The sequence below is a fragment of the Talpa occidentalis genome, unplaced genomic scaffold (genome assembly GCF_014898055.3).
Source record: "Talpa occidentalis isolate TD23 unplaced genomic scaffold, MPIMG_talOcc4v2.1 talOcc4.2, whole genome shotgun sequence".
NCBI classification, from domain to species: Eukaryota; Metazoa; Chordata; class Mammalia; order Eulipotyphla; family Talpidae; genus Talpa; species Talpa occidentalis.
Genome location: NW_023602073.1, coordinates 110781917 through 110806252, shown reverse-complemented (window position 1 = coordinate 110806252; position 24336 = coordinate 110781917). Strand labels below are relative to the sequence as shown.

Here is a 24336-nt window from a genome sequence, read left to right as displayed (position 1 = left end):
ATATGATCCAGCAATTCCATTCCTAGGTATTTATCCAAATGACACAGAAACATTAATTCAAAATGGCACCTGCACCCCTATGTTTATAGCAGCACTATTTACAATAGCTAAGCTGTGGGACAACCCAAATGCCCAAAACTACCTGACTGGATCAAGAAGATGTGGTACATCATTGTCCAAAGCATTGATAATGAAGGCAAAGATAAACAGCTGGGACTACATCAAATAAAGAGCTTCTGCACAGCAGAAGAACAATAATCAAAACAAAGAGAAACCCCACTAACTGGGAAAAATTTTGCATACAATACTAATGATAAAGACTGATCACAAAAATCTACAAAGAGCTGATGAGACTCAAAAAAAAAAAAAAAAACCCCCCAAAAAAAACCAAAAAAATAATCCAGTCAAAAAATGGGCAGAAGAGCTAAAAAGAAACTTCTCCAAGGAAGAAATGCAAATGGCCAACAGGCATATGAAAAAATGTTCAACATCACTTGTAATCAGGGAAATGCAAATCAAACTACAATGAGATACCATCCTACACCAGTAAGAATGGCACATATTAAAAAACTAGCAACAACAAATGTTGGCAAGGTTGTGGAGAAAAAGGAACTCTCCTGCACTGCTGGTGGGAGTGCAAACTGGTCCAACCACTATGGAGAGCTGTGTGGAGATTTCTGGACCTACTGAACAGAGCTTCCATATGATCCAGCAATTCCACTCCTAGGTATTTACCCAAATGACACAGAAACATTAATTCCAAAGGGCACCTGCATCTCTATGCTTATAGCAGCACTATTTACAATAGCTAAGCCATGGAAACAGCCCAAATGCCCAAAAATAGATGACTGGATCAAGAAGATGTGGTACATATGTACAATGGAATATTATTCAGCATTCAAAAAAGATAAACACATGCAATTTGCAGCAACATGGTTGAAGCTAGAAGGGATCATGCTCAGCGAAATAAGTCAGAAAGAAAAAGAAAAATACTGGATGGTCTCACTCATAGCAGGAATTTAGAAACCTAAATAAGGGACCAGGAAAAGACTAATCAATACAAAGTAAAAATCAAAATCAACAAGCAAATATAAACCAGAGACACACAAGGGGGGGGGGGAAGAAGTGGGGAGAGGAAGGACTAGGGTCAAAATAAGGGGGGGTACAGTTGTATGGGGAATATAACCAAAATGAAAATGCATACATTGTGCAAAAATGAAAAATTATGTAAAAGTTATATAAAATATTAATTAAAAAAAAGATGTGGTACATACACACAATGGAATATTACTCAGCTATCAAAAAAGAAACTCATGCAATTTGCAGCAACATGGATGGAGCTGGAAGGGATCATGTTCAGCGAATAAGCCAGAAAGAAAAAGAAAAATACTGGATGGTCTCACTCATAGCAGGAATCTAGAAAACCTAAATAAGGGACCAGGAAAAAGAATAACTATAAGAAAGAAAAAATCAAAATCAACAAACAACTATAAGCAGGGACACATGGGGGGGCGGGGAAAGGAGGGTTTGGGGTCAAAATAAGGGAGGTGCAATTGTATAGGGAATATAAAAATGAATTAAAAATTAAAAAAAAATTTATTTCTGGACTGTTTTGGAAAATGGGGCTGATTTTTTTACTCTCTTCTCTTCCAAAGTTATTGACCTATGTAGTTTTTTTATTGCTTTTTGATTCAATTCCAATAGTTGGCTTCCTGGAGAAATGGCACTTGTTTCCAAGGATTATTTAATGCTTGAGGATAACAAAGGTAAACACTCTTACCTGTAGTTTTCCCAGATTTTGGTGTCCCACAATTGCAATCCTAACAGGCATGGCAGGCTTAGGTTTGGGTTGGCGGAATATATTTGATGGGGTTCTTCATAAATTTTTCTCTCTAGTTTCCTTACTAGATAAAAAATAAATGTACTGGCGATGGATTACAGGATACAGTGGGTTCTCTGGACTTTCAATTGGCTTGATTGTCTCTCCTTCACTTAGCTGCAGCACATACACAACTGAGTTTGTAAGTTAGCTATATTACAGCATTTTCTCCAAATGTTTAAAAAATTGTAAATTAAGAAAAATTTCTTACAGAATAAGAAAACTAATTACATAAAATAACAATATTTGAAACTAGAAAGAACAAGTTATTTTGTACTCACATGCAATCACTGTAATCTTTCTTAAATAGCTTTTAGTTTATAACAATGACAGCTTGTCTTCTACCTTCACAATATCTTTAGCACATATTGTTTTTGTCAAGGAGTATGAAGTTTACATATATTTATGAGCTTTTATTACAATTTATTCTTACATACAGGTCCATTGTTAATATGGCGTTATGGATGACAATGTGCTCCCCCAAAATAGTAAGTTGAAGCTATAACTCTCCCATTTCTGTACAATCCTAATTGTGTTAGACATGTGCCCTTTTTCCTCCTTAAATAGGATTTTTACTCTGCCTTCTTTTTCTCACTTACCATCTCAGAGAGGTTGGGCTAACTATTATTGTTAAATAGGTGTTCTAATACCTGCTTAACCTTGTATTTCAACACGAATAATATTTCTATATTTTAACATATTTGAAAACATTTCTCCTGGCAATCTTATAACAATGATAAAGAAGATAGCACAACTAAATACAATCAAAACTGATTGTGTCAATATCAACTAAGCTAGAATTAGGTTATCTCTACAGAAATAGAGGAAAGACATGAAACTCTTCAACTACTTTTTCCACTTCAGAAAGGCAAAACAACCAGATATTTTATAGCTAGTTAAGAATGTATAATGCTTATAATTTTTTTTTTTGGGGGGGGGAAATTATCCACTGTCTTCATAGACATAAAAAAAGAAAAGAAAGGAAAAGAAAGAACAGAACAGAACAGCAAAGAAAAGAAAAGAAAATATGACTTCAGATACATTTGTTGATATTACCTTTACAGGGTCCCAGTAGCCAAATGCACTTGTATACTTATAGGTAAAACTGAGCATTTTCTGAGCAAGGTGTGATGTGATTGGATAACATTTCTCAAAAATGCTTGCACGGTTTTCCACCAGTGATTTCAGTTTCGTACTTAACGTATATTGCACAATGTGCATCTTCCGAGCTCCATTAATGAAAATCACTGGTATCAAAAACTTCTCAAATTCTTCCTGATGAGAAAAAATCATAAAACCAAATGTTTTTAGGGGGATAAAAGTTGGTAGCACCCATCTGGCACGTACACACTGCTGATGATTGATGACCATCTAGAGAACAATCATTTTTCAGCTTTGGAGTGACTACATGTTGGCACCTAAAATCTTTGACCCCATGTGGTTTCTATGTTGCCCTGGACTCATTAACTTGTTTAAATAATTGTAAGCAGTGATGACAAAGGAAACTCAGTCCTAGAGTACACATTCTTTCGAAATGTTAAAAGAATATAAGATATAAACCAAATTACTTTTGTTTCATTCTCAAATGTTACTTTTTGAGTTATGAAAAAATAAGAAAAAAAACCTGTAGTAATTGTAAATTATTCATATCTGCGTCAAATTTTTTCTCCGAGTTCAGCTCTCAGGCGTTCAAGTGCGTCAATTTCCTGCTCTTCCTCTTCCTCACTCAGCGTTTCCTCATCTTTTGGAAACTCTTCTTCAAGGATGTTTTCAATATCATCGTCTTCATCATTTTCATCCTCACTGAATTCATCATAGTCTCTAATGAACTGAGGAAGAAAAAGAGTCCCCTTAATTATACATGTAAAATATGGGATAAAAGATACCGCTATATCATCATTTGAAATATTGAAGGAGACTTGGCTATTGTATGGCAGCACCCCTACATTAACAGAAAAAATTTAAATATGCAGCACTCAGAAATTGAATACCTTCAACACTCTGACATAACAGGGAATTCATAAGTAAATAGACAAGCTAATACATGCTTGTATACAACACTCATTACCCATGCAGCTTGGGATGTGATCAGTTTCCTCACTTGTAAAAGAGGCATAATATAAGGTACATACCTCACAGGGTTGTCAGGGACATTATTTAATGCATTCAAAGTCCGCAGAAAAGTGTCTGGCACGTGGTAAGCATGCAAGAATAGCTATATTGCTATTACTATGCTATGATAGCTATTACTGTCACTTTATATAAAACGCTGTACATAACCTTTAGGATGTTATAGCCCCTCTGAGGAAATATGAACAATACAGAAATGTTTATTTAAGACCATGACAGGATATTGGTGATATATGATGTTGTATAGGCTTTAAGCGGTGTGCAGTTTAATTTGCACAAAACTGAGCACTATTCATCTTTCTGTACTCTTTTCTCCCTGAAGGAGTCCTTGTCTCAATTGGAGTTCTCTTTTCTGGTTAGAATCCTAGAAATTATCTTGGCTCTTGCTCTCTGTTATTGCACATCCAGTTTTCAAGAGTTAAAATATAAAATTATACTCAAAACTCTTTCTTTCCATCCCCACTCCTCTGTTTTGTTTTGTTTTTTAAGATTTATTTATTTATTTATGCAAGCACTGGGAATAGTCAGAAGCACGGGAGGGTGAGAGAATTCACCAGAGCCAGAGCGGGGAGCAGAACAGGAATATTGACAGAGCACACTGCTGAGGGGAGCAGCAGGCAGCAGGAGAGGTCTGCGCACCATGTGGGACCCTTGCTGGCGGCTGGGGATCGAACCAGCACTGCAGAGGCCACCAGCATCTTCACAGCCCAGCGCTCAACTGCTGTGCCACTGGGAAGGCCCTTCTCTGTTGATTTCCATACCCACTATCATTATTTCTTGCCTGTAATTTTCTGATTAGCTTGTTATTTTTTAACCTTTCTGTTTGACCTCAGTTCCTTTATAAGATGCCTAGGGCTGGGATTTGGACTAGAAGCTGCAGGGAAGAAGATGAGAGGATGAGGACTTTGTGTGTCCAGGCTCCTTTCTGATCAGAGCTTGGTTGTGGGGCAGTATGGGCGTATCATAATCAAACTCTTGAAAAGCAAAGATACAGATAAAATTTAAAAGCTGTTTGAGAAAAATAATACAGGAGGACAATTTAGATGAACATATTCTCCTCAACTTTCTGGTTTCCATTATACCAGAGGAATAAAGAACATGAGAAATGGTAAATATCTGGATAAGTGTAAAAAAGAATGTATTTTTTAAAAAGAAATCTTTATTGAAAATACATATGAAATTTTGTTTAAAACAGACTGACTTTTTCCCTGGAGTTTTCATTTGGTTGCAAAAACATGATAACTAGTACATAAAGGATGTTGGTTGAATAGGAGTGAATGTAAATGGACTTTACATAGCTATAAGGCTTCTACAAAGGCTTGACTTCTGAAAAGTCAAGGATGTATATGTAATTTGAGTGCAACCACCAAAAAAACAACACCTAGAGTTACAACTGAAAGTCAATCAATAACAGAAACACATTGACTATATCTAAACTATTCAAATAATCCCAAAGAATGCTGGAAAGGAGAAACAGAAAACAGAGGGGACAAAGAAAAAGTAAATAAAATTCATGTTTAGAGAAACAGGCCTCAGTTTGGAGTAAACTGTGTCACAATTTTCTATCCGGAGGGGTAAGTAGAATGAGTCTACATCTGGGTAGAAGCCTACACAAGGAGAGATAGAGATTATAGTCAAAATGTTTACAACTAGGGAGAAAATGAGAGCTGGAAACGAAGAAATGGAAGAAATAAAAGATCTGTCAGAGATCAGAGGTCCTTCTCAATATAGACACACTTATGCAGATACTAGATTCTCTTAGTACACTGGGGAGCAAGCAAGGATGCCTGCTGATTCTGGATTTTGAGGCCAGATTCTGAACTATTTGGTTTTCAGTGCCAACTCCAACCTGTGCACTCCTTGCACACTTTTGCAGCCCTCTGCACTACAGTCCGTGAGACTATGCACTCTGACTTGTCTCTGGAGGCTCATTAAGATGGCCCTGGCTGGTGCTAGACATTGTTTCTACCTCAACAGGACTCTGACTCTGGCTTCCCTCAGGACTTAGGCTGTGTTTCTCCATTAACTGCCCTGACTGGGGAAGGAGTCAGTGGCTAGGAAGAGCGAGAAGTCACAGCAGAGGTCAGGCCACTGAGAATTAGAACACATACAATGTAAATCCCTACACAAAAGGGCTGGTGCATAGGACAGTCTTAGTCACAAAAATTCCACAAGATGGCGACATTTTCCTGGGAAATTAGTGATACCTGCTATTTAAAATGAGACTTGGAAGTGATTTCTAATGTTAAAAATGTTTCATTTGCTGCCAAGATGTCAGACAGTAAAAAGGCAATGTTGTTTTATTAAAAGTGAGAGGACAAACCCAGGAACGGCTTTCTCTCCCAATGGTTTCCTAGCTAGGTGTAAAAAGGTGAGCTATTTATTCTGTACAAAGAGGCAAATGAAGTTCCTGTGTCTGTTCATGAAAGCAAGTTCCAAAGTGACATGAAGTCAGGGTAGATTCGACTCAGGGTGTGTCAGTAACTGATCTGAGCCGTCACATCATGTCTAAGCCTACGTTTTATTTAGTCTTTCTTTGTCTGAGGAAGTAGCAGGATGTATCTTAAAAAAACACCCATTAAAGGGACAAAAATCCAAAAATAAACTTTATTTCATCAAAAACCTCAGGAATTAGCTTCCAAAAGTCACTTGTATAAATTAACTGTGTGAGATATGCAGTAATTTTAAGCTTCAGGAAAGTCAACTTACAAGACACTGTTTAATTTATAAAATAGAATATCAAATCTTTGAATGAAAACATTAATAAGAAATCCCCCCTTCTAATGTTAACAAACAGAACAACTGTAAATTAAGAACGTTTAAAATTTATCCTCAAAACTAATACTCTTACTAATACTCTTAAGAAAAAGATTTAATTAAAGAATGGTAAAGAAGGAAAATTTAAATGTTATTAATTAGGAAAACTGGGTATTAGTAATTTTTCCTATTTTACAATGAAATAAAGCAGTCTCAGAGAGGTTAAGCAACTTGCTTGATGTGATAAAACAAAGCAACTATAAGTTGAGTGCCTACTGTGTGTCAGCATGATGTTAGGCACTGGGGAGTCAGTAGAGAACAAAGTCAGTAAGAACTAGAGTGAGGACACCAGTACAGGCCAGACAGCTCCAACGTGTGAACTCCTTTAGAAACACTCTGTAGAGATATCTGAGGTGCTACTCCAGGAGGCCACCAGGGATTTCCAAGGCCTAAAGGTAGTTAACTAGACTTGATTCAGGTTAGAGTATCTCTCTTTTTGCTCTTTAACATTAGCATGGCTCCTTGAAATGAGTAGATTTACAGAACATATTTGTTCACAGAATGAAAAATAGAGTAAGACCAGAGACCTCTGTCAATTTTGTTCACCGTCAATCCCAGGACTTAGAGGGTATTGTGCATAGTGAAAAGCCAGATGGAGAAAGACAAACACTGTACGATTTCACTCATACATGGTACATAGGGAAAACAAACACAGAGATGAAATAAGTAAAACAAGAATAAATTTTTGGATTATAAGACCATTTACTGGTTATCAGGGAAGGGGGAAAGGAATGGATAATCAGGACAAAGAGGGCAATTGTTTGGTAATGGATAGAACTGGACTTAAGGTAGTATGTATACACATGTTGATTTTCAGTGATAATACACCTGATATGTTGATGCACTGTAACTCCAATAAAAAAATAAAATGCTGTAAGTGCTGAATTAAGGCTTGATGATAAACTGACTGACTGAGTAAAGATCAAGGCAAATACTGAAGAGAAGACTTCTTATTCTGTAGATGATGCCACAATATTCTCAGTTTAGTAAGTTTAGATGCCTTTTAGGTTGTATGTATTTTGGACTAAGAAATAATTGCTTCAGCTCCTTTTATGTATGTATGTATGTATGTATGTATGTATGTATGTATGTATCTATCACCTACAGAGAGAAAGAGAGGGAGGGAAGAGGACAGAATGGGTATACTGCTTTAAATTTTTTTTTTATTTACTTACATCTTTCCTTTTGCTCTCTCTTTCTGCTATGAGTTCAGCCCTCCTTTTAGAAATCATATCATTCTGTTAAAGAAAGAGATGTTTAAAATGTTCAATGATGATGATAAAATTACTTCTATGTATTAACATTTTTTTCCTCAAGGTGAAAGAATAGTGAATTTTCCAGGAAAGTATGTGATGGTGGTAAGTTTGTTGCTGTATACTCCTAACTCTGGTCTCTTGTTCAGCTATTATATAGATATACTTTCATTTTCTGCTCAAACATACTGCCAGACAGAGAATATTATCCCATTTCATAGGCGGTTAACCAAAGCAGAGTGTTTAACTAATGTCATGTCACCCTCTCAACTACTGGTCTCCCAAGGGGAGGGTCACTGTCAACGCAGACCGAGCGGGAAGCTAAAACCTGACACTGCAGCTATTTTGATGTGGGCAATAAGAGTATTTTCTCATTTTCCCAATGTATAGGAGTCACTCAGCTAGTTTCTGATTTCCTTGAGAGCAAAGTGCTTCATGTGTAGCTGTGACCTTGGTGTGTCCACAGAGGAAGGGAGTCAGGAGGCTCCCATGCTGCTGACTTGGGTCAGGACCAGCACCCCCCCCACCCCAACCCCACCCCCCGTGTGGATGTCTACCATATTTTGCTTATTCATTCATCAGTTGATGAACAATGGGTTGTTTCCACTGTTTGGTTATTATAAATATTCCCATATAAATTTTTATATGGGACATGTTTTCATTACTGTTAGATAAATTCTTAGCAGTAAATTATTTGGTTCCTTGATACTTTTGAACATATGATGGATTGCAGATTATAGTTTTAGAAAAGATGTTCATAGCTAGTATCTGGAACTGTTTCACTGTAATTAACATCACCTCGATGGATTGTGTCATCATTTCCAGAGGCAGCACAAAAAATCACTGATTTTATTTCTTTGTGTTTTCAAGGTCTGCTCCACTTGTTGCTTCTTCCAGTCTGTTTTTGTGTCTGATAAAGGGATACTTTGGTGCTACCACTATCTTTGATTTTGTCTGCCTTTGAGAGAGAAGCATTGATATGCTGATAATCACAAAGGTCTCAAATAATTCCTAGCTTTTTAATTATAAATAGTCTTAATATTGAGAGAGAGAGGTGTTTTCATACTGTCATATTAACATAATTGTACTTTTGTAAAGACCACTGTATAAATTGAATAGATGCTGAACATATTTACTGTAAAGATTTTTTTTTTTTTTTTTTTTTTTTTTTATAGAGGCATGTTTTATTTATTTATTTGTTTGTTCATTTGTTTTGTTTATACATGCACTGGGTACAGTCAGAAGCGCGGGAGGGTGAGAGAATTCACCAGAGCCAGAGCGGGGAGCAGAACAGGCAGAAGGACCGAAGTACACTGCTGAGGGGAGCAGCGGGTGGCAGGAGAGGTCTGCGCACCATGTGGGACCCTCCTCCGGTGGCCGGGGAGCAGCCGGGAATCGAACCGGCGCCGCAGAGGCTGCGGGCAGCTTCGCAACCCAGCGCTCTACCGCTGCGCCACCGGGGAGCCCCTGTAAAGATTTTTAAGTAAATACCTTGATTTTTGCTTTTATTTCTTTGATCATATTTTTTCTTTCTAATTTCTTGTTTTGTTTCAGTTTCCACTTTTTAATTTGGGAAGGAAGGAGGCGATCAGAAATATCTTGATCATCAACTTGTATGAAAACAGCAGCATCTGGGAAAAACCCACGTTCCACCAGAAACTGGATCTCATCAAGATATCGTGGGAAACCATCTAATATAAAACCTGTGGAACTAGGTGGAAATTTCATAATTCACTTTACTTGCTTAAACTATTATAAAAACAGAAACATTGACAAATCTCTATACAAAATACTCAATGAATAGTTTAAAATGTTTACTACAGTGTCTTTATTTCTTTTAGTATTTCTACTTTCAAAATACTGTGATTTATAGGGAAATAAAGGGAATTTTGTCATTTAGATGACCAAAATGTATTTCTCATACATACTTGGTCTTCATCTATAGTCCTGCCTCCCAGCTCCCAAAAGCCTTGGAATTTTCTAATTGTTGAGAGTGTGAAAGGTGTCTCTTGCCATGTTAATGAGGTGATACATATATGATACCATAACAGACATACATATAGGAAAAGAGCTAGCTGGCATTTTAGCATCTTGTTTTCTTTCTTATTATATGGGCAAATATACATATATTAGCTTCAAGATATGTATCCTTCTCTTTAGCGCTGCCTTTAGTGCAGTCTCCTCTGTTTCAGATGTCTCTTATTTGTCAGTAACTCCAAAATTTTTACTCTACATCTAACTTCTTTTCTGATTTTGAATTCAGAATTTTCAAAAATCTGTTTAGTTTCTCCACTTGAGTGCCCCTCTAGAACTACACATGCATCACATTGTCAAAAATCATACTAATTGTTACCCTTTCATATTGCTCTTTCTTTGGATTAGGGTTCAGGTCACCAACTTCAGAATTATTTTGGCATTCTCCCTCAACTTCCTTTTGCTTCTCACATAACAGCAAAGTCCTACTATTGCATCTTAGTTTAGGACTTTGTTATATTTCTTCAGTTCTAATACAACAATTATAAGAACAACAAATCTCACTACAGAAAAAAACCGGAAAATAGAGAGAAGCATGAAAAAAGGCAAAATTATCCCTAATCTCACATTTCAGAGGCTATCAACATTTTGCTTAATTTCTTTTTTTAAAGATTTATTTATTTATTTATTTATTTATTTATTTATTTATTTATTTATATAAGTACTGGGGACAGTCAGAAGCGCAGGAGGGTGAGAGAATTCACCAGAGCCAGAACGGGCAGAAGGACCGAAGCACATTGCTGAGGGGAGCAGCGGGCGGCAAGAGAGGTCTGTGTACCATGCAGAACTGTCCTCCAGTGGCCGGGGAGCAGCCGGGGATCAAACTGTGCTGCAGAGGCTGCAGGCAGCTTCGCAACCCAGCGCTCAACTGCTGCGCCACCAGGGAGGCCCCATTTTGCTTAATTTCCTTCCAAGTGTTCTTCACATGTCCATCTCTCTACCATATTAAAATAAATTTGTATCTTCTTTTATAACTTAAAATGAAATGACATTTCTGATGCTAGTACAAATTATTATAATAAATTTTAATGCTTGCATAATATTCAGCTATTATATTTAGGCCTTTCCAATTTCTTTTTTAACTTCTAACACTGTTGAATTCTCTAATCCCTAGTCTTTTAAAAAATATATAGTGTGAAATGGGAGTTAGAGTAATGAAGAAAGACCCATGACTATGCAGCTTAGGTAACCTGCCTAAATTTCCTACAACTAGATCTAATAGATCTAATTTTTGGGACACAAAATTGAAATCAAGGTCAATGACTAATATCCGACTCACTCATCTAGACCAGGGGCTAAGTGAAAGCCAATGTCCAGAGCAGCACTGAGACTGGCCGACTATCTGAATTCTCTATTACATAGTTTCCTTATCTCCAAAGTGAGAGAATAACATTTTCTATCCCTTACTATAATTGTAAGACTGGAGTAAATTTATATGAATAAATTTAAGTAGAACAGTAACTGACAGTAAGTTCCATTTTAGTTTTTGCTGTTATTGGTACTATAATATTATTTCATTTGCTTCTGGTGGTTAGGAAATCAAGCTGAAGTTTTAAACTGGTAATCTAGAGAGTCTTAAATTTGTCTTGGCTTGGTCAGCTTGTTCCAGTTCTTGGTAGAGGGATAACATTATGCACAGCTATTAAGGGGGTCTCACCTAAAATTGTTAAAAGACTTTCAGGAGAAAAGTCTAGGACCACATTGTGGTACGTGGGTTTAGAATCTGTGTTCTCAACCATGACTACAGATCAGAATCAGCTTGGAAGCTCTCAAAGATACTAGTGCTTAGTTCCCAACCTCACGTTCCTGCAAGTTTTGATTCAATTATTTTGGGTGGAGGCCCATCTTTTTCAGTAATTCCCCAGATGTTTCTAATTTGCAGCCCAAGTAAAAATCACTAGTTTACATGCAAGTTAAAGGAGAAATTTTTAAATATATGTTTAACTATATTTTAACTTTTGTGAATAAAGCAAATGAATGTATACAAATTGAGATACCGTATTGGTTCCTTAAGCCACCACTCAGAAAGAATGGTTTCAAGAATTTCAGGAGGCAATGACTCATTTTCCATTAGGCTTGCTTTGATTGCTTCTTCTTCTTCAGTAAGTTGTACTTCCGGAGTCTAAAAACAAAAATCAAAAAAATGAAGTAAGAAACTTAAGACTCCATTATTAATAACACTAGATTACATAGTTGATTAAGATGAGACCTGTTTGTTTTTATACTGTCACTTTTCATACTGTTATTTCTAAATGTTTTAAACTTGAGTTCCTTATTTTTTAATTTTTTTAAAAAGATTGATTTATATATGCATATAAGAGCTGGGGTGCAGGCCAGAGGTACGGGGTAAGGTGGGGGTTTGAGATGATTCACCAGAGACAGTGGGGAGCAGAACAGGTAGATCTACTAAAGTCTAAAGTACACTGCTAAAGGGAGCAGCGGGTGAGACAGAAGTCTGCTGCACCATGTTGGTCACCTCCCTGGCTGGAGATTGAACTCATGCTGCAGTGGCTATAGATAGCTTCATAGTGCTGCGACTTGACCCCTGTGCCACCAAGGAAGCCCCTTAACTTGAGTTCTTTAAAGCAGTCTTTCAGACAGCTTTAATAAGACAGTATATCCACTATAGTTTACAGGAATTACTAGCAATTAGTATGACTGATATTCATACATGGCCTCAGGATACCTGCCCTATCACTTTTTGCCAAAACCTTGTTTGATCTATGTAACACACCTATAAGGCTTACCTGAATTGTCATCTACCTTATAGTTATATAACCCAGGCAGTCATCTGAAATACAAGCTGTACCTGTTTCCATTTAGAGGGCAACCATTGAGAAGAAAATGTCTAGCTTTGGTTAAAAAGTGAGTTTGAATTAAGAATTTTCTTTTTACAACCCCAGATAGAACCTTCCTAAGAGATCCATACAAACTTGTGAGGTTTCATTAGAAATTAATATTTTGAGATTTCCATTGTGCTGGAGCAGATTTTATGATTTTGGCAGAAAACTGAAAACCTAGTATGGGAAACTTTAAAATCTAGGACAGACATTTCAAATAACATAGTCCCAAACAAATACTGTACACACAGTCATGTCAGGGAGTTATATAAAACTCAGTATTTTATCTTCTAGAGGAACAGTTAAGACTACCATACGAGGAGTATGATTTTTAGAAATGTGTAGTTTTATACAACTTATATTCTATTTTCCAAAAGTATTAACAGTAAGCACAACTATCTGTGAAGAGAATATTAATATTACTACCGGCTTCTTTGGTGTGTCATCCTTGATTGTAATATTAGCTTGACGTGCAAGCTCTTCAATTTCTTCTTTTGCGGATTGTTCTTCCTCAGACTCTTCCTCATATTCAAGTCCAACTTTCTTTTCAAGTTTGACCATTAGTTTTTCTTGAAGAAATTCTTCAAACTGAATGTGAAAAATCCCCAATTTTTCTGCCAATTGTCTTCCACAGACAGTTTTGCCAGAACCATGGGGGCCTAGAAGGCATATTCTTAATGGGGGAGCCTGCCACAGTGGGATGGGTCAGGAGAGATGGGAGAGAGGGAGGGTGAAAAAAAGGAAATTTTGAATAATTTAGAAAATACATGTCATATTAACTGTCCTCCCTAAGACGGAGTAGGAATTATCACTTCACAAACTCAGTGAAGTGGACTTTCAGAGGTGCGAGTGGGTTGATGTCATCTGTAGAAGTGAGATGACTCAGGATTTGGGGTGTAGACTTGTTCACTCTCAGAGGCAGGATCACAGGGGTGCCTCCAAGCCTGACTGGCTGACTCTCAGGAGCTAGGACTGACACTGGTTACACTGTAAGGGAGTGTTCCCTGAGGTGAACATCTTTGATCAATTAAACTGTTTCAAAACTGGTTCAGATGGCTATTGTTCCCAAGACTGCTATTTCGAGATTAGCATATCTATTGATGTAATTCAATGCAAGAACAATGGTGCTCAGGGAGCATCTATAGGACATCTTAAACTTCATTCTGCAGTTATGAATCAAAAGGTATTTAATAAAATAAAATGTTTTTTTAAAGATTTATTTATTTATTTATTTATTTTATAATAAATTTTATTTTTATATTCCCCATACAATTGCAACCCCTTATTTTGACCCCAATCCCTCCCTCCCCACGCCCCACCCCTCCCCTGAGTGTCTCTGGTTCATAGTTGTGTGTTGATTTTGATTTTCACTTTCTTATAGTTATAAAATGTTTTGTTTTTAAAAATGATGGGGAACAAAGGAGGAGTGGGCCTAACAGTCAATGGTAGAGTATCGGCATTTTGGTGGTGGGTAACATAATCTGAAGAGCTGTGAACCTCTTCCCCTAAATCATATATCATGTTGGAAACCAAGGTTATCTCAAGAAAAAGAAAATGTCATCAAAAAATAAGTAAAAAAATTTCTAATTAAAAAATGGAAAGGCACTCTCTTAGCACGATTAAAAAACCCACCAAACTCTTTACCAAACAAAAAGCCCATTACTAATGACATGCTGGAAGTCCTTTCATCAAGTTCTGTAATTTCCATATTAGAGATGAGGAACTATCTAGTTTCAAGAACAACCTTTTGGAACACAACATAAAGTAATTATTCATTTTGATTTCTACAGTAATGCCTTGTGTCTAACTAACATGTAATATCATCTTAGCTGAAGTAAAACACAGTTTACTAAATTAAAGGCCAGCCCTACTGTTATTTTCTCTGAGCAGAGCAGTTTGCTGATCATAAGATAGGATTTGGGGAAGTTGGGATTCAGGGGTTGATGGACTTTCAGAGGTGCGAGTGGGTTGATGTCATCTGTAGAAGTGAGATGACTCAGGATTTGGGGTGTAGACCTTGTTCACTCTCAGAGGCAGGATCACAGGGGCTCCTCCAAGCCTGACTGGCTGACTCTCAGGAGCTAGGACTGACATTGGTTACACTGTAAGGGAGTGTTCCCTGAGGTGAACATCTTTGATCAATTAAACTGTTTCAAAACTGGTTCAGATGGCTATTGTTCCCAAGATTGTAGAACAAACCATCCTAAAGTTTTTTTTTAATTCTTGTTTGTCATCATTGGAACAACTTTCTTTCTTCTTTAAAAATATTTGTTAAAGCCAAACACAAGGAAACAAAAACTGGATGATTCCACTTATACAGATAAATAAAATAAACAATTTCATCATAACAGTAAATAGAGTATTTGGCCGGGAGTTGGGGAGAATGGAAGTCATTGTTAAAATTATACAGAGTTCCAATTTGGGGTGATTAGAAGTCTCTAGAGTGAGATAGTGGTGATGATTATAAAACATTATGAATATAATTAATGCCATCTAATTGTACACTTAAAAATGGTTATGTATACATTACTACAAAGGTTGGTCTTAAGTCCCTAAGAAAGTACGCAGGAACAATCAATAGGATAGGAATATTGTTTTTACCTTTAGTGGCTCTTTATGAGCCACATACTCCTCAGGGTGCTCCAAAAACTTTTCTTTAGCCTCAGGAGTTGAAAAGTAATAGATTTTTTCTCTATATTTAACTGCTTCATCTGTGTTGCCTGGTTGTAGGATGAAGTTTTCTTTGAGAACCACTGGACAAAAATGCTTTGAATCTCCCAAATGCCTTCTCTTCTCTTTAATTCTGTCATCATTCTGGAAATATTATTCAAAATTTGGAAAACATTAACAAAGAGTATTTTGAAATAATACTAAAGATGAAATTTTAAAAAAATGCACCTTGAATATTTAACTCATAACAATATATCTTTAAAACAATCTACAAAAGACCAATTTTATACTATTTGAATCAATTAAAAATTTACTAATTCATATGCCTCTATGTATCCTAAACGTCTTTATTTTCATAAGGAAAATAAAGCAGCATTGCGAATAAAGGTATCTCTCCAGTCCTCTACAGACATGGATATAGTGAAGAATCTTAGGATTTTTTGGTGCAGGGTCACTGTGAGGTCAGGTTAAAATTATTCCCAAGAAGCAAAAGTTAAGTCAGGGTCACAACTTCTTACCCATTGGAAATGAAATGGAAGATGTCACGGTATTTGTTTCCTACTAAGGAACTGTGCTCAAATAATAATTGGGGAATGTTTTATTTAATTCAAATAGCAAAAAGTTGTTCTTGTTTGAGAATACAGTTCATTATATCATATAAGCAGACTCTCAAACACTCCATTGTTGTCTTTTATGTAAAACTTCTATTAATTTATGAAGTACATTTGCGTCTAATACCTACAGATGTTTCCATGGGGAAAGAAGTTGAAAAGACTTTATTTTGCCCTCATCAGTGTAATATACTAAGTTGCCCTAGCATTTCAAGGGTCAAGTGAAACTGAAGTGGGGGTAAAGTATGTGTGAAATGCTTATAAAGTTGAGGACATTTGCTTATTCACTTGGGGTCACAAACAGTTGTGAGGGGATCAATGGGAATGAGCAGTAATAAAAGAACCATACCTCTTCCTCTTCCTCTTCCTCTTCTTCTAAGTCCTCCTCAACTTCTGTTTCGGCCTGATAGTCTTCAGCTTCTTCATCATAATCGTCAATAGTTAACTCCCAGCCAGCATATTGAAAAGGTTCTGTTAAAAAAAAAGAGAACATATGGGAAAATATTTTTAGGCTTAATATTTATCACAGCAGGCAAAGAGTAGGATAATTAATTATAATGACTGATCTTTTAGCTTAAATGTATTTGCAAATAGGTCTTTACAAATTCTCTATATGACTGTGGCTAGTGTGGCCAGTGCTATGGTCCCCCATGACTGTTTGGCTGGTGCCTACTCTATGACAGTTTAAACTTTTAAAAAATCATTGCTGATATAGTGAATGTTATATTTCATAACCATCAAGAAAGGCATTAATGTTTCACAGTACTTTTTTAATATTACCTGATTTTTTATAACAAATGTTTTATGATTCTAGCCCTTACTTTCCATAGTTTCGATTACTTTCTGAAATAGTTCCTCTGGAGACTTATGTGCAATCTCCAAGTTTAAAATTTGAATAAAAGATTCAGTGACTGCTGCTTCCATAAGACTCCAAGAAGAGACAAAAGACTGGAGATGGTCTTTAAATGGCTCCATTTCAGGAACATCAGGATAAGCATCTTCTGGAAATTCAGGCAGTTCAACTTTTATTAAAGGAAAGAAGAAAGAGCCTTCAAATAGATTGCCAAAATAATTTAAGCTTTATGCTTTTCAAACCCTTGCAAGAAATGAATTTATTGTTCTCAGTTTATGTAGGCATTCATAAATTCATATTTTAACTATACTTTGATCCTTGTATTGGCAATAGATTAATTATTATCTATTAGTAAATTATTATGTATTAATAAAATCCAAATTATTTGGGTAATTGATATGAATTGCATATGACAAATTTAACTATTAATAAAATGTATAAGGTATTTGATTAAAAACAGAATTATAAGACACTTAGATACACTTAGATGTATTTGGTGAAAAACAGAATTATAAGACACTTAGATACACTTTTAATATTATAAGCTAAATAAACAGAATGAGCATCAACTGAAGAAAGAAACAAGTAGAAGGTTGTATTATGCCTTAAATAACAGACAAAGACCATTTTTAAGAAAATATGAGGAATACTTTTATGCACTAACCACTTTTATGTTATGATCTAACCTGCTTGAAGTAATTCTTCTTCAGTTTCCAGGACCTCACTGGTTTCTTTTTCAACTTCTATTTCAACTGCAGGATACTCAGAAGATTCAGGTCCTTAGAAAAGAAATCTAATAGTCAATGTTTGAATTTTAAAACATTATTCCATTATAATTTCAAATACCAGTTTAACTTGTATATACTATATCTAATGTAACATATAGTTCTTGTTACCTGAAGTATGACATAAAAAGGAATTAGGGCAGAAAATGAATATTCTTAAATATACAAAAGGTCATTGATCAGAAGACTTGATACATGGTCATACAATTTTGGCTAAGTGCAATTAAATATTATTCAATAGTATTTGTACATGGCATCAGGACAGCAGCGGATTTGTATTTGGCAGATATTGTCCATCTGCAACAGGGCACTCTTGGTAAAGCAAAAAACAAACAGAAGTGCCCAAAGTAATGAATTTATGTTTGACAGGGCCATTTCTTTCTTTCTTTTTTTTTTTTTATTGTGGTAAAATACACATAAACTTATCATCTTAACCATTTTCAAGTTTACAGTATGGTGGTGTTAAATACTTTCACACAGCTGTATAAATATCCCCAACCTTCATCCTCATAACTCTTTTCATCTTGGAAACTTGAAACTATACTCATGACACAATAACTTCCAACCTCCCTTCTGTCCAGCTGCCTGGCAGTCACCATAATACATTCTGTCTTTATGATTTTGACTACTCTAGGTGGAATTACATAGTATTTGTCTTTTGAGGACTAATGGGGCATTTTTAAGTGAAAAAAATTACCTACCTATGTAATTTAGAAGAGACTGTGTGGAAAGAGACGCTAAGGAGGAAGAAGAAATCACTAGCTAAACCAAATGTAAGGCCCTCTGAAATAGAATATGGTTTAATATGGCAATACAGATCCATCATTTCACAGAAGTGAACTAGTCTAGAAGTCCAGTTATGTTTACAGCATCAGGCTAGAACTTAGCCTAATGGAGTAGGATGTTGGCATTAGAACATGCAAAGCAGATTCCCTGGGGGGTGGGGAGGGAATGAGATAAAAGATAATAAAATTAAATCATTCTCTAGTCCAGATCCTCCCTAATTGTGAAACACTGTAGATATTAAGACTCTGGGTGTATGTTTGGTATTAATGAATGACAGTTTATTTTATTTCTTTGGGTATTTTATGACCTGCGGTCTTGCAATATGTAGGTGGGTCGGAGAATTAACAGTTTAATTGACTAGGCACTGAAGAAAATAACAAAGTTTCTGGGTGAGAGCTCAAGTCAATACAAGTGTGGAACTCTTAAAAGGAAATTGGGTATTTTATTCTGCTGGAGCCTCTGTGTGGTACAAGGGATATGATTTTATACTTTTTGTCTGATAATACCAATCTCTATAGCAAAAATAATCTATTTTTTTTTAATTTAAATTTTATTTTATATTCCCCATACAATTACAACCCCCTTATTTTGACCCCAATCCCTCCTTTCCCCACCCCCCACTCCCCATAGTTGTTTGTTGAAAAAATAATCTATTTTGAACTTGAGATTTCTCATTGTAAAAATTCCCATTAATTCTGGTTCTTTTATCAACTATCAGGAGCTTTATAACCCTGAGTTGTTCCAGGCTGGGATCTAGCAGCAGGTGTCTGAAGACTTAATTTGTAAGATCAGTTTCTAATCCAATTCTAAGTGTGCTTGGAAGCATTTAAGAGCTCACTATCACCATGGTGGGGTCCCCTATCTTGCTGCTTCAGTCTTTAGAGTGACTTTTATCGCTCAGAGACTCCTTCTTGCCTGCTCAACCCACCAAACTGGAAATCTTACGTAGGCTGGCTTTGTGGGCCTGTGATCTGTGTAGCTGCATGGGATCTCATGCTCATATTGGTATCAAGAGTTTAATGCTCGTTTGTTGTCATTTTGAAATTTTTAATAATTTTATCTTTGAACTGTTTACTACAGCAAGACCTAAGCAGACATCAATGGAATACATATGTGAGCAGAGTTATGCATGATATGTGTTTGCCAGTCCTTGTCATTTCATCTTTATGAATGTTCCTGATGCCCGAGCATGAGCATAAAATTCAAAGGGCCCCACTATTTGTGGTAGGAAGTGTGACTGAGGAGTGGGTGGAGGGGAGTATGTGAAACCCTGGAGAGATCATACTTTCACTTTTTTTTTAAGTCAGTTTTTTTTTTTTTTAAAGATTTATTTATTTGTTTGTTTGTTTATACAAGCACTGGGTATAGTCAGAAGCGAGGGAGGGTGAGAGAATTCACCAGAGCCAGAGCGGGGAGCAGAGCAGGCAGAAGGACCGAAGTACACTGCTGAGGGGAGCAGCGGGCAGCAGGAGAGGTCTGCGCGCCACGCGGGACCCTCGCCTGGTGGCCGGGGAGCAGCTGGGGATCGAACCAGCACTGCAGAGGCCGTGGGCAGCTTTGCAACCCAGCGCTCAACCGCTGCGCCACTGGGGAGGCCCTTACTCTGTTATTTTCTGTATTAGCTAAGCAATTAGGCTGAAAGTGATGACATAGAAAGGGAAAGATAAAGGCAACCTAGAATTCCTCTTCCCTTCAGTCCTTCCCTAATAGGAAGCTAAAGGTAGAGGAATGTTAGTAGAATATGTGCATATTAAGAAGTTGTATATGTTTTGTATATGAAAACATGACAATGACCTAGTAAATGCATATACATGCATCACTGTGAAATAATAATCTTTCATTTCATTTATCTGCAGGAGTTAAATGTTCTATTTGCATTTAAAAAATAAGATGAACAGTGGCAGTAACTTAAAATTTAAATTTTCTTTTTTGGAATGACATGAAGTAGTCATAAAATAAAATGCACCACAGTAAGTTGAGAGACAAATCACAGGAGAAAAGAAAAAAGTTTTATATTTTAGGATCTTTAGTGGCACTTTTCCCCTGTTTTCTGAGCAATATGCCCACAAATTATGTAGCAGGCCCTGAGTGCCAGTACTCGGCCAGAGATCACGCGGCTTTCCTTCCATACTTCAAACCATGTGACTTGAACTAAATGGCTGTTCTCTAGGATGGATGTCTCCATTCTTAGCCTGCTTCCATCTTCTCAACACACACTCATAAATACACAAGCATGCACATAAAACACTCCAATGCGGGTAAATGGGCCTCAATAAAGTCTGACCTGATTCTGCTCTGGTTCAGGGACCTCAGAGATTTCAGGCTCTTCAGGTAAAGGTCCCTTGGTCTCCTCAGCTACATCAGGGGTTTCAGCTGCTTCTTGAACTTCAGGTTCCTCACCTTCGATCTCCTCTTCGGCCTCAGGGTCATTCTCTTCTTCTTCCTTCCAAAAGAAATGAGAAGAAATAAATTGTCATTCTCTTCTCTTTGGGTCAACAAATATTTAATTAGTTATACCAGACAAGCTTTTTGGTGCTGAGGCCAAAACAAAGAAGAAGAAATGGGCCTCTTGGAGCATGGGGTTTAATGAGGGAGATAGATACATTATCTATTTTGTCTATTAAAATATAGATATAGTGGTAAAGTGATGTAGGACAGTGTCTGGACATTTTGCTGTAGGTGTCATTGCTTAGGTGAGAAACTGTACACCTGAAAACTATATATGGTTGTAAACTAACATTACCTCAATAGTAATAATGAAAATCTCTCTCAGGACCCAGATCCTGTAAAGCACAGGATGTCAGCTATGAAGGACTCTAGTCTCCAGGTGTTTTCTAAATAATCCCTGAAAAGCGCTGCTGACAAATTAAAGTGGAAGTAAGGGAAGGTTCAAGCTTAAATTCAATTGAAGAGTTGGATGTAAATTGTTCCAAAGATAGATCCAGTGATATGTTCCATGATGACATGAGTTTTTCCTCTTTGCTTTTACTCCAGGGTTGAAAGTGCCCAGCGAAGGGATATGACTGGTTCAGGTCATAGACACAAAAAGGATACTAAGTCTCTGACTTAAGTGTCCACAGACCTTCATGGCCTGGGGCATGACAGGGCATGCCCACAAAGATAGCAGGGAGGCCTTGCAAAGGAGAAAAAGACAGGTTGAAAGGCACTGGGCTGTATCCCCACTGAAAAAAATCCCAGCAGCACTCTCTCAAGTACATCTACTTGCACAGAAGTGTGGTAGAGCCAGAAGCAAACCAGAGACCCACCTTGGGAATTGAATGAGAAATGAGATTGCCTGACAGGAAGAGGAGAGGCAAGATTAAAAGGTCTCCATATGTCTCAAGCACTATGCCACAGGATGAATTATGAGTTACAATGCAGCAGGATAAATGTTTACTTTGTACCAATTAACAGTTTATAATATTTAAAAAAAGGTAAAGGATGAGGTCATGTGCTCAGAGTACATGGGAGTACCAAACCAAGGGTTCATTCAAAGAGGAAATGTTTATAACAATTCCAAATAGTATAGCAATAAAAAACTGGAAAGAGCCCAAGTATCTATTCAATAGGGAATGACCAGACCTGCATTGTCTGAAGTTCAGCACTAGCTAAAAGTGGCTGTTCAGTACTTGACATGTGGCTGGTACCTGCTGAGATACACTGGTAAGTATAAAATGTAGGGCCTCCTTGGTGTCACAAGCGGATAAGTCTCAGCACTATGAAGCTATCCGCAACCACTGTAGCATAAGTTCAATCCCTGGCCAGGGACAACCCACATGGCACAGCAACCTCTCCTGTCTCACCTGCTGCTCCCCTCAGCAGCGTATTTCAGTCAGTCCACCTGTTCTGCTCCTCACTCTGTCTCTGGTGAATCCTCTCACCCCCACTCTCCTGGCCTATTACCCCGTTCTTGTATGTACAAATAAATAAAAATAATGCATGTATGAAAAATTGGTATAAAATATGTCAATAATATTGGTATCAATTACATGTTAAAAATAATCATTTGAATATCACTTATTAAGTAAAATATAGTCAATTTCACACATTTCTTTAAACTTTTCATGACTATTAGAAAAATTACATATGTGGCTTACATTATATTTCTGTCAAGCAGCACTAAGCAACTCAATATATAATACTAGATTTTTCTTGTAGCTAATCACAAATAATATCATATTGGTCAAATAATACCATGTTGGTTGATATGTTAAATGTAAATTTAAAAATAATGAATCAAAATTTTGTGTAGCTGCTAATGGCCACTATAAGAAATATATATGTAGAAGTCTTCAGGAAGAAGATGGGATAAATGGTGGTGTCAGAAAACCCATCTCAAACTCTCTATATTCATGAAATTGACTAAAACCAAAGTGTTTTCTGTGCAAAGATCATATTAAAATTAATGAACTTATTTTTTAAATTTTTGTGAGAATTTCTTCCCTCCCAGTGAGGATATTCCAAGAATCATATTCCTGTGGTGTGAAATAACTCTGGATGATTATATACAAAATCTGGATGATTAAGCACCCAGAAAAAAAGCATCCTGAAATGTCCTCTATTCTGAGGTCTAAGCAGGACTGCGTAGCATGTACCTTCTCAAGTATGTGATCTGGAATGTGTGGTGTTTTGTGTTTTATGGAGGATTTTATACTGACACAGCATTTGATGAATCCTATCAGAATTGGGATGAAGTTTTGAGCGCTACCAGAAACTCAAAATGTCCTTCAACTGAGTAAAAAACAAAAGAATAAGAAACAAAAAAAAATTGGTCATATACCTCTAATGTGTGTATTTATTTAGTTATTTAAATTTGTTTTTTTATATATACTAGGTACATTATAAAGCATACATATGAAAAGATTGATATAATGATGCAGAAATAAAAAAAATACTCTTTTCTAGAACCTAATGGATAATCTGTGTATTACATAAGTCAGCAATGGACTGGAAGATGCTCTAAGATCCTTGTACTCTCTGTGATTTTGACTGAGCATATGTTGCTAGTAGTATTGTGTCATAATAAATTACCTCATATATTAGGGTTGAAAAAACAATAATCTCATATGATCTTTGCACATGTCAATCTGAAGTCTTGACTGGGGTAGAGGATTCACTTCCAAGTGACTTCCTTCTACTACTCAATGTCAGAACCAAGGTCTTTAGGGGCAAGATAAACTCTGTCCAAAGACCTGATCCACAGAATTATGTGCACATAAAAATGGTGATGTTTTTGTTCTTTTGGAGTGGCCTATTGCGAGCTATGAAAACCTGAACACACACTCTCTACTCTTTGAAGCCAAGGACTCTCGCTGACAGTTTGGTAGAACTTATGGCCCTAGAGTAACACTTTCAAACTCATAAAATATATAAGAAAATCGAGCATATTGAAATTGAAATGCTATTATCAAGATATCAAATCAATTTATGTTATAGGGGATGTGTGCATCTTTATTAATGCATTAAATAACAAGAACTATCATAATTTTGGAATAGCGAGAAGCATAAACAAGATACATAAAACTGTAATGTACTATAAACCTATCTTCATTTCTACTTGATAACAAAGTCAAAGTACCCGCTAATACATTGTGGTTTGTTGCCTTGTTGAAGGAAACACTAAATACAGTTAAAGGTTAGCTAAAATAAAGTTGATTATTTTTCATTCAAGTTCACAT

The 24336-nt window shown here is 36.5% G+C and overlaps 1 protein-coding gene across 1 annotated transcript in view; it reads right to left on the bottom strand.

Annotated features, from left to right (window-relative positions):
• Positions 1-1843: 1843 nt before the first annotated feature.
• LOC119251502 (adenylate kinase 9-like) overlaps positions 1844-24336 on the bottom strand; it is a 52620-nt gene continuing 30127 nt past the window's right edge. Inside the window, exons 2-14 of the mRNA XM_037518762.2 lie at positions 20943-21101; positions 18372-18537; positions 17774-17866; positions 17056-17256; positions 16584-16705; positions 15555-15767; positions 13380-13640; positions 12111-12235; positions 9571-9790; positions 8002-8064; positions 3504-3708; positions 2936-3154; positions 1844-1996 (exon numbers count right to left, since the gene is read on the bottom strand). Of these exons, the coding sequence (XP_037374659.2) occupies positions 3535-3708; positions 8002-8064; positions 9571-9790; positions 12111-12235; positions 13380-13640; positions 15555-15767; positions 16584-16705; positions 17056-17256; positions 17774-17866; positions 18372-18537; positions 20943-21101 (1797 nt within the window). The 3' untranslated portion in view covers positions 1844-1996; positions 2936-3154; positions 3504-3534. The remainder of the gene's footprint in view (positions 1997-2935; positions 3155-3503; positions 3709-8001; positions 8065-9570; positions 9791-12110; positions 12236-13379; positions 13641-15554; positions 15768-16583; positions 16706-17055; positions 17257-17773; positions 17867-18371; positions 18538-20942; positions 21102-24336) is intronic.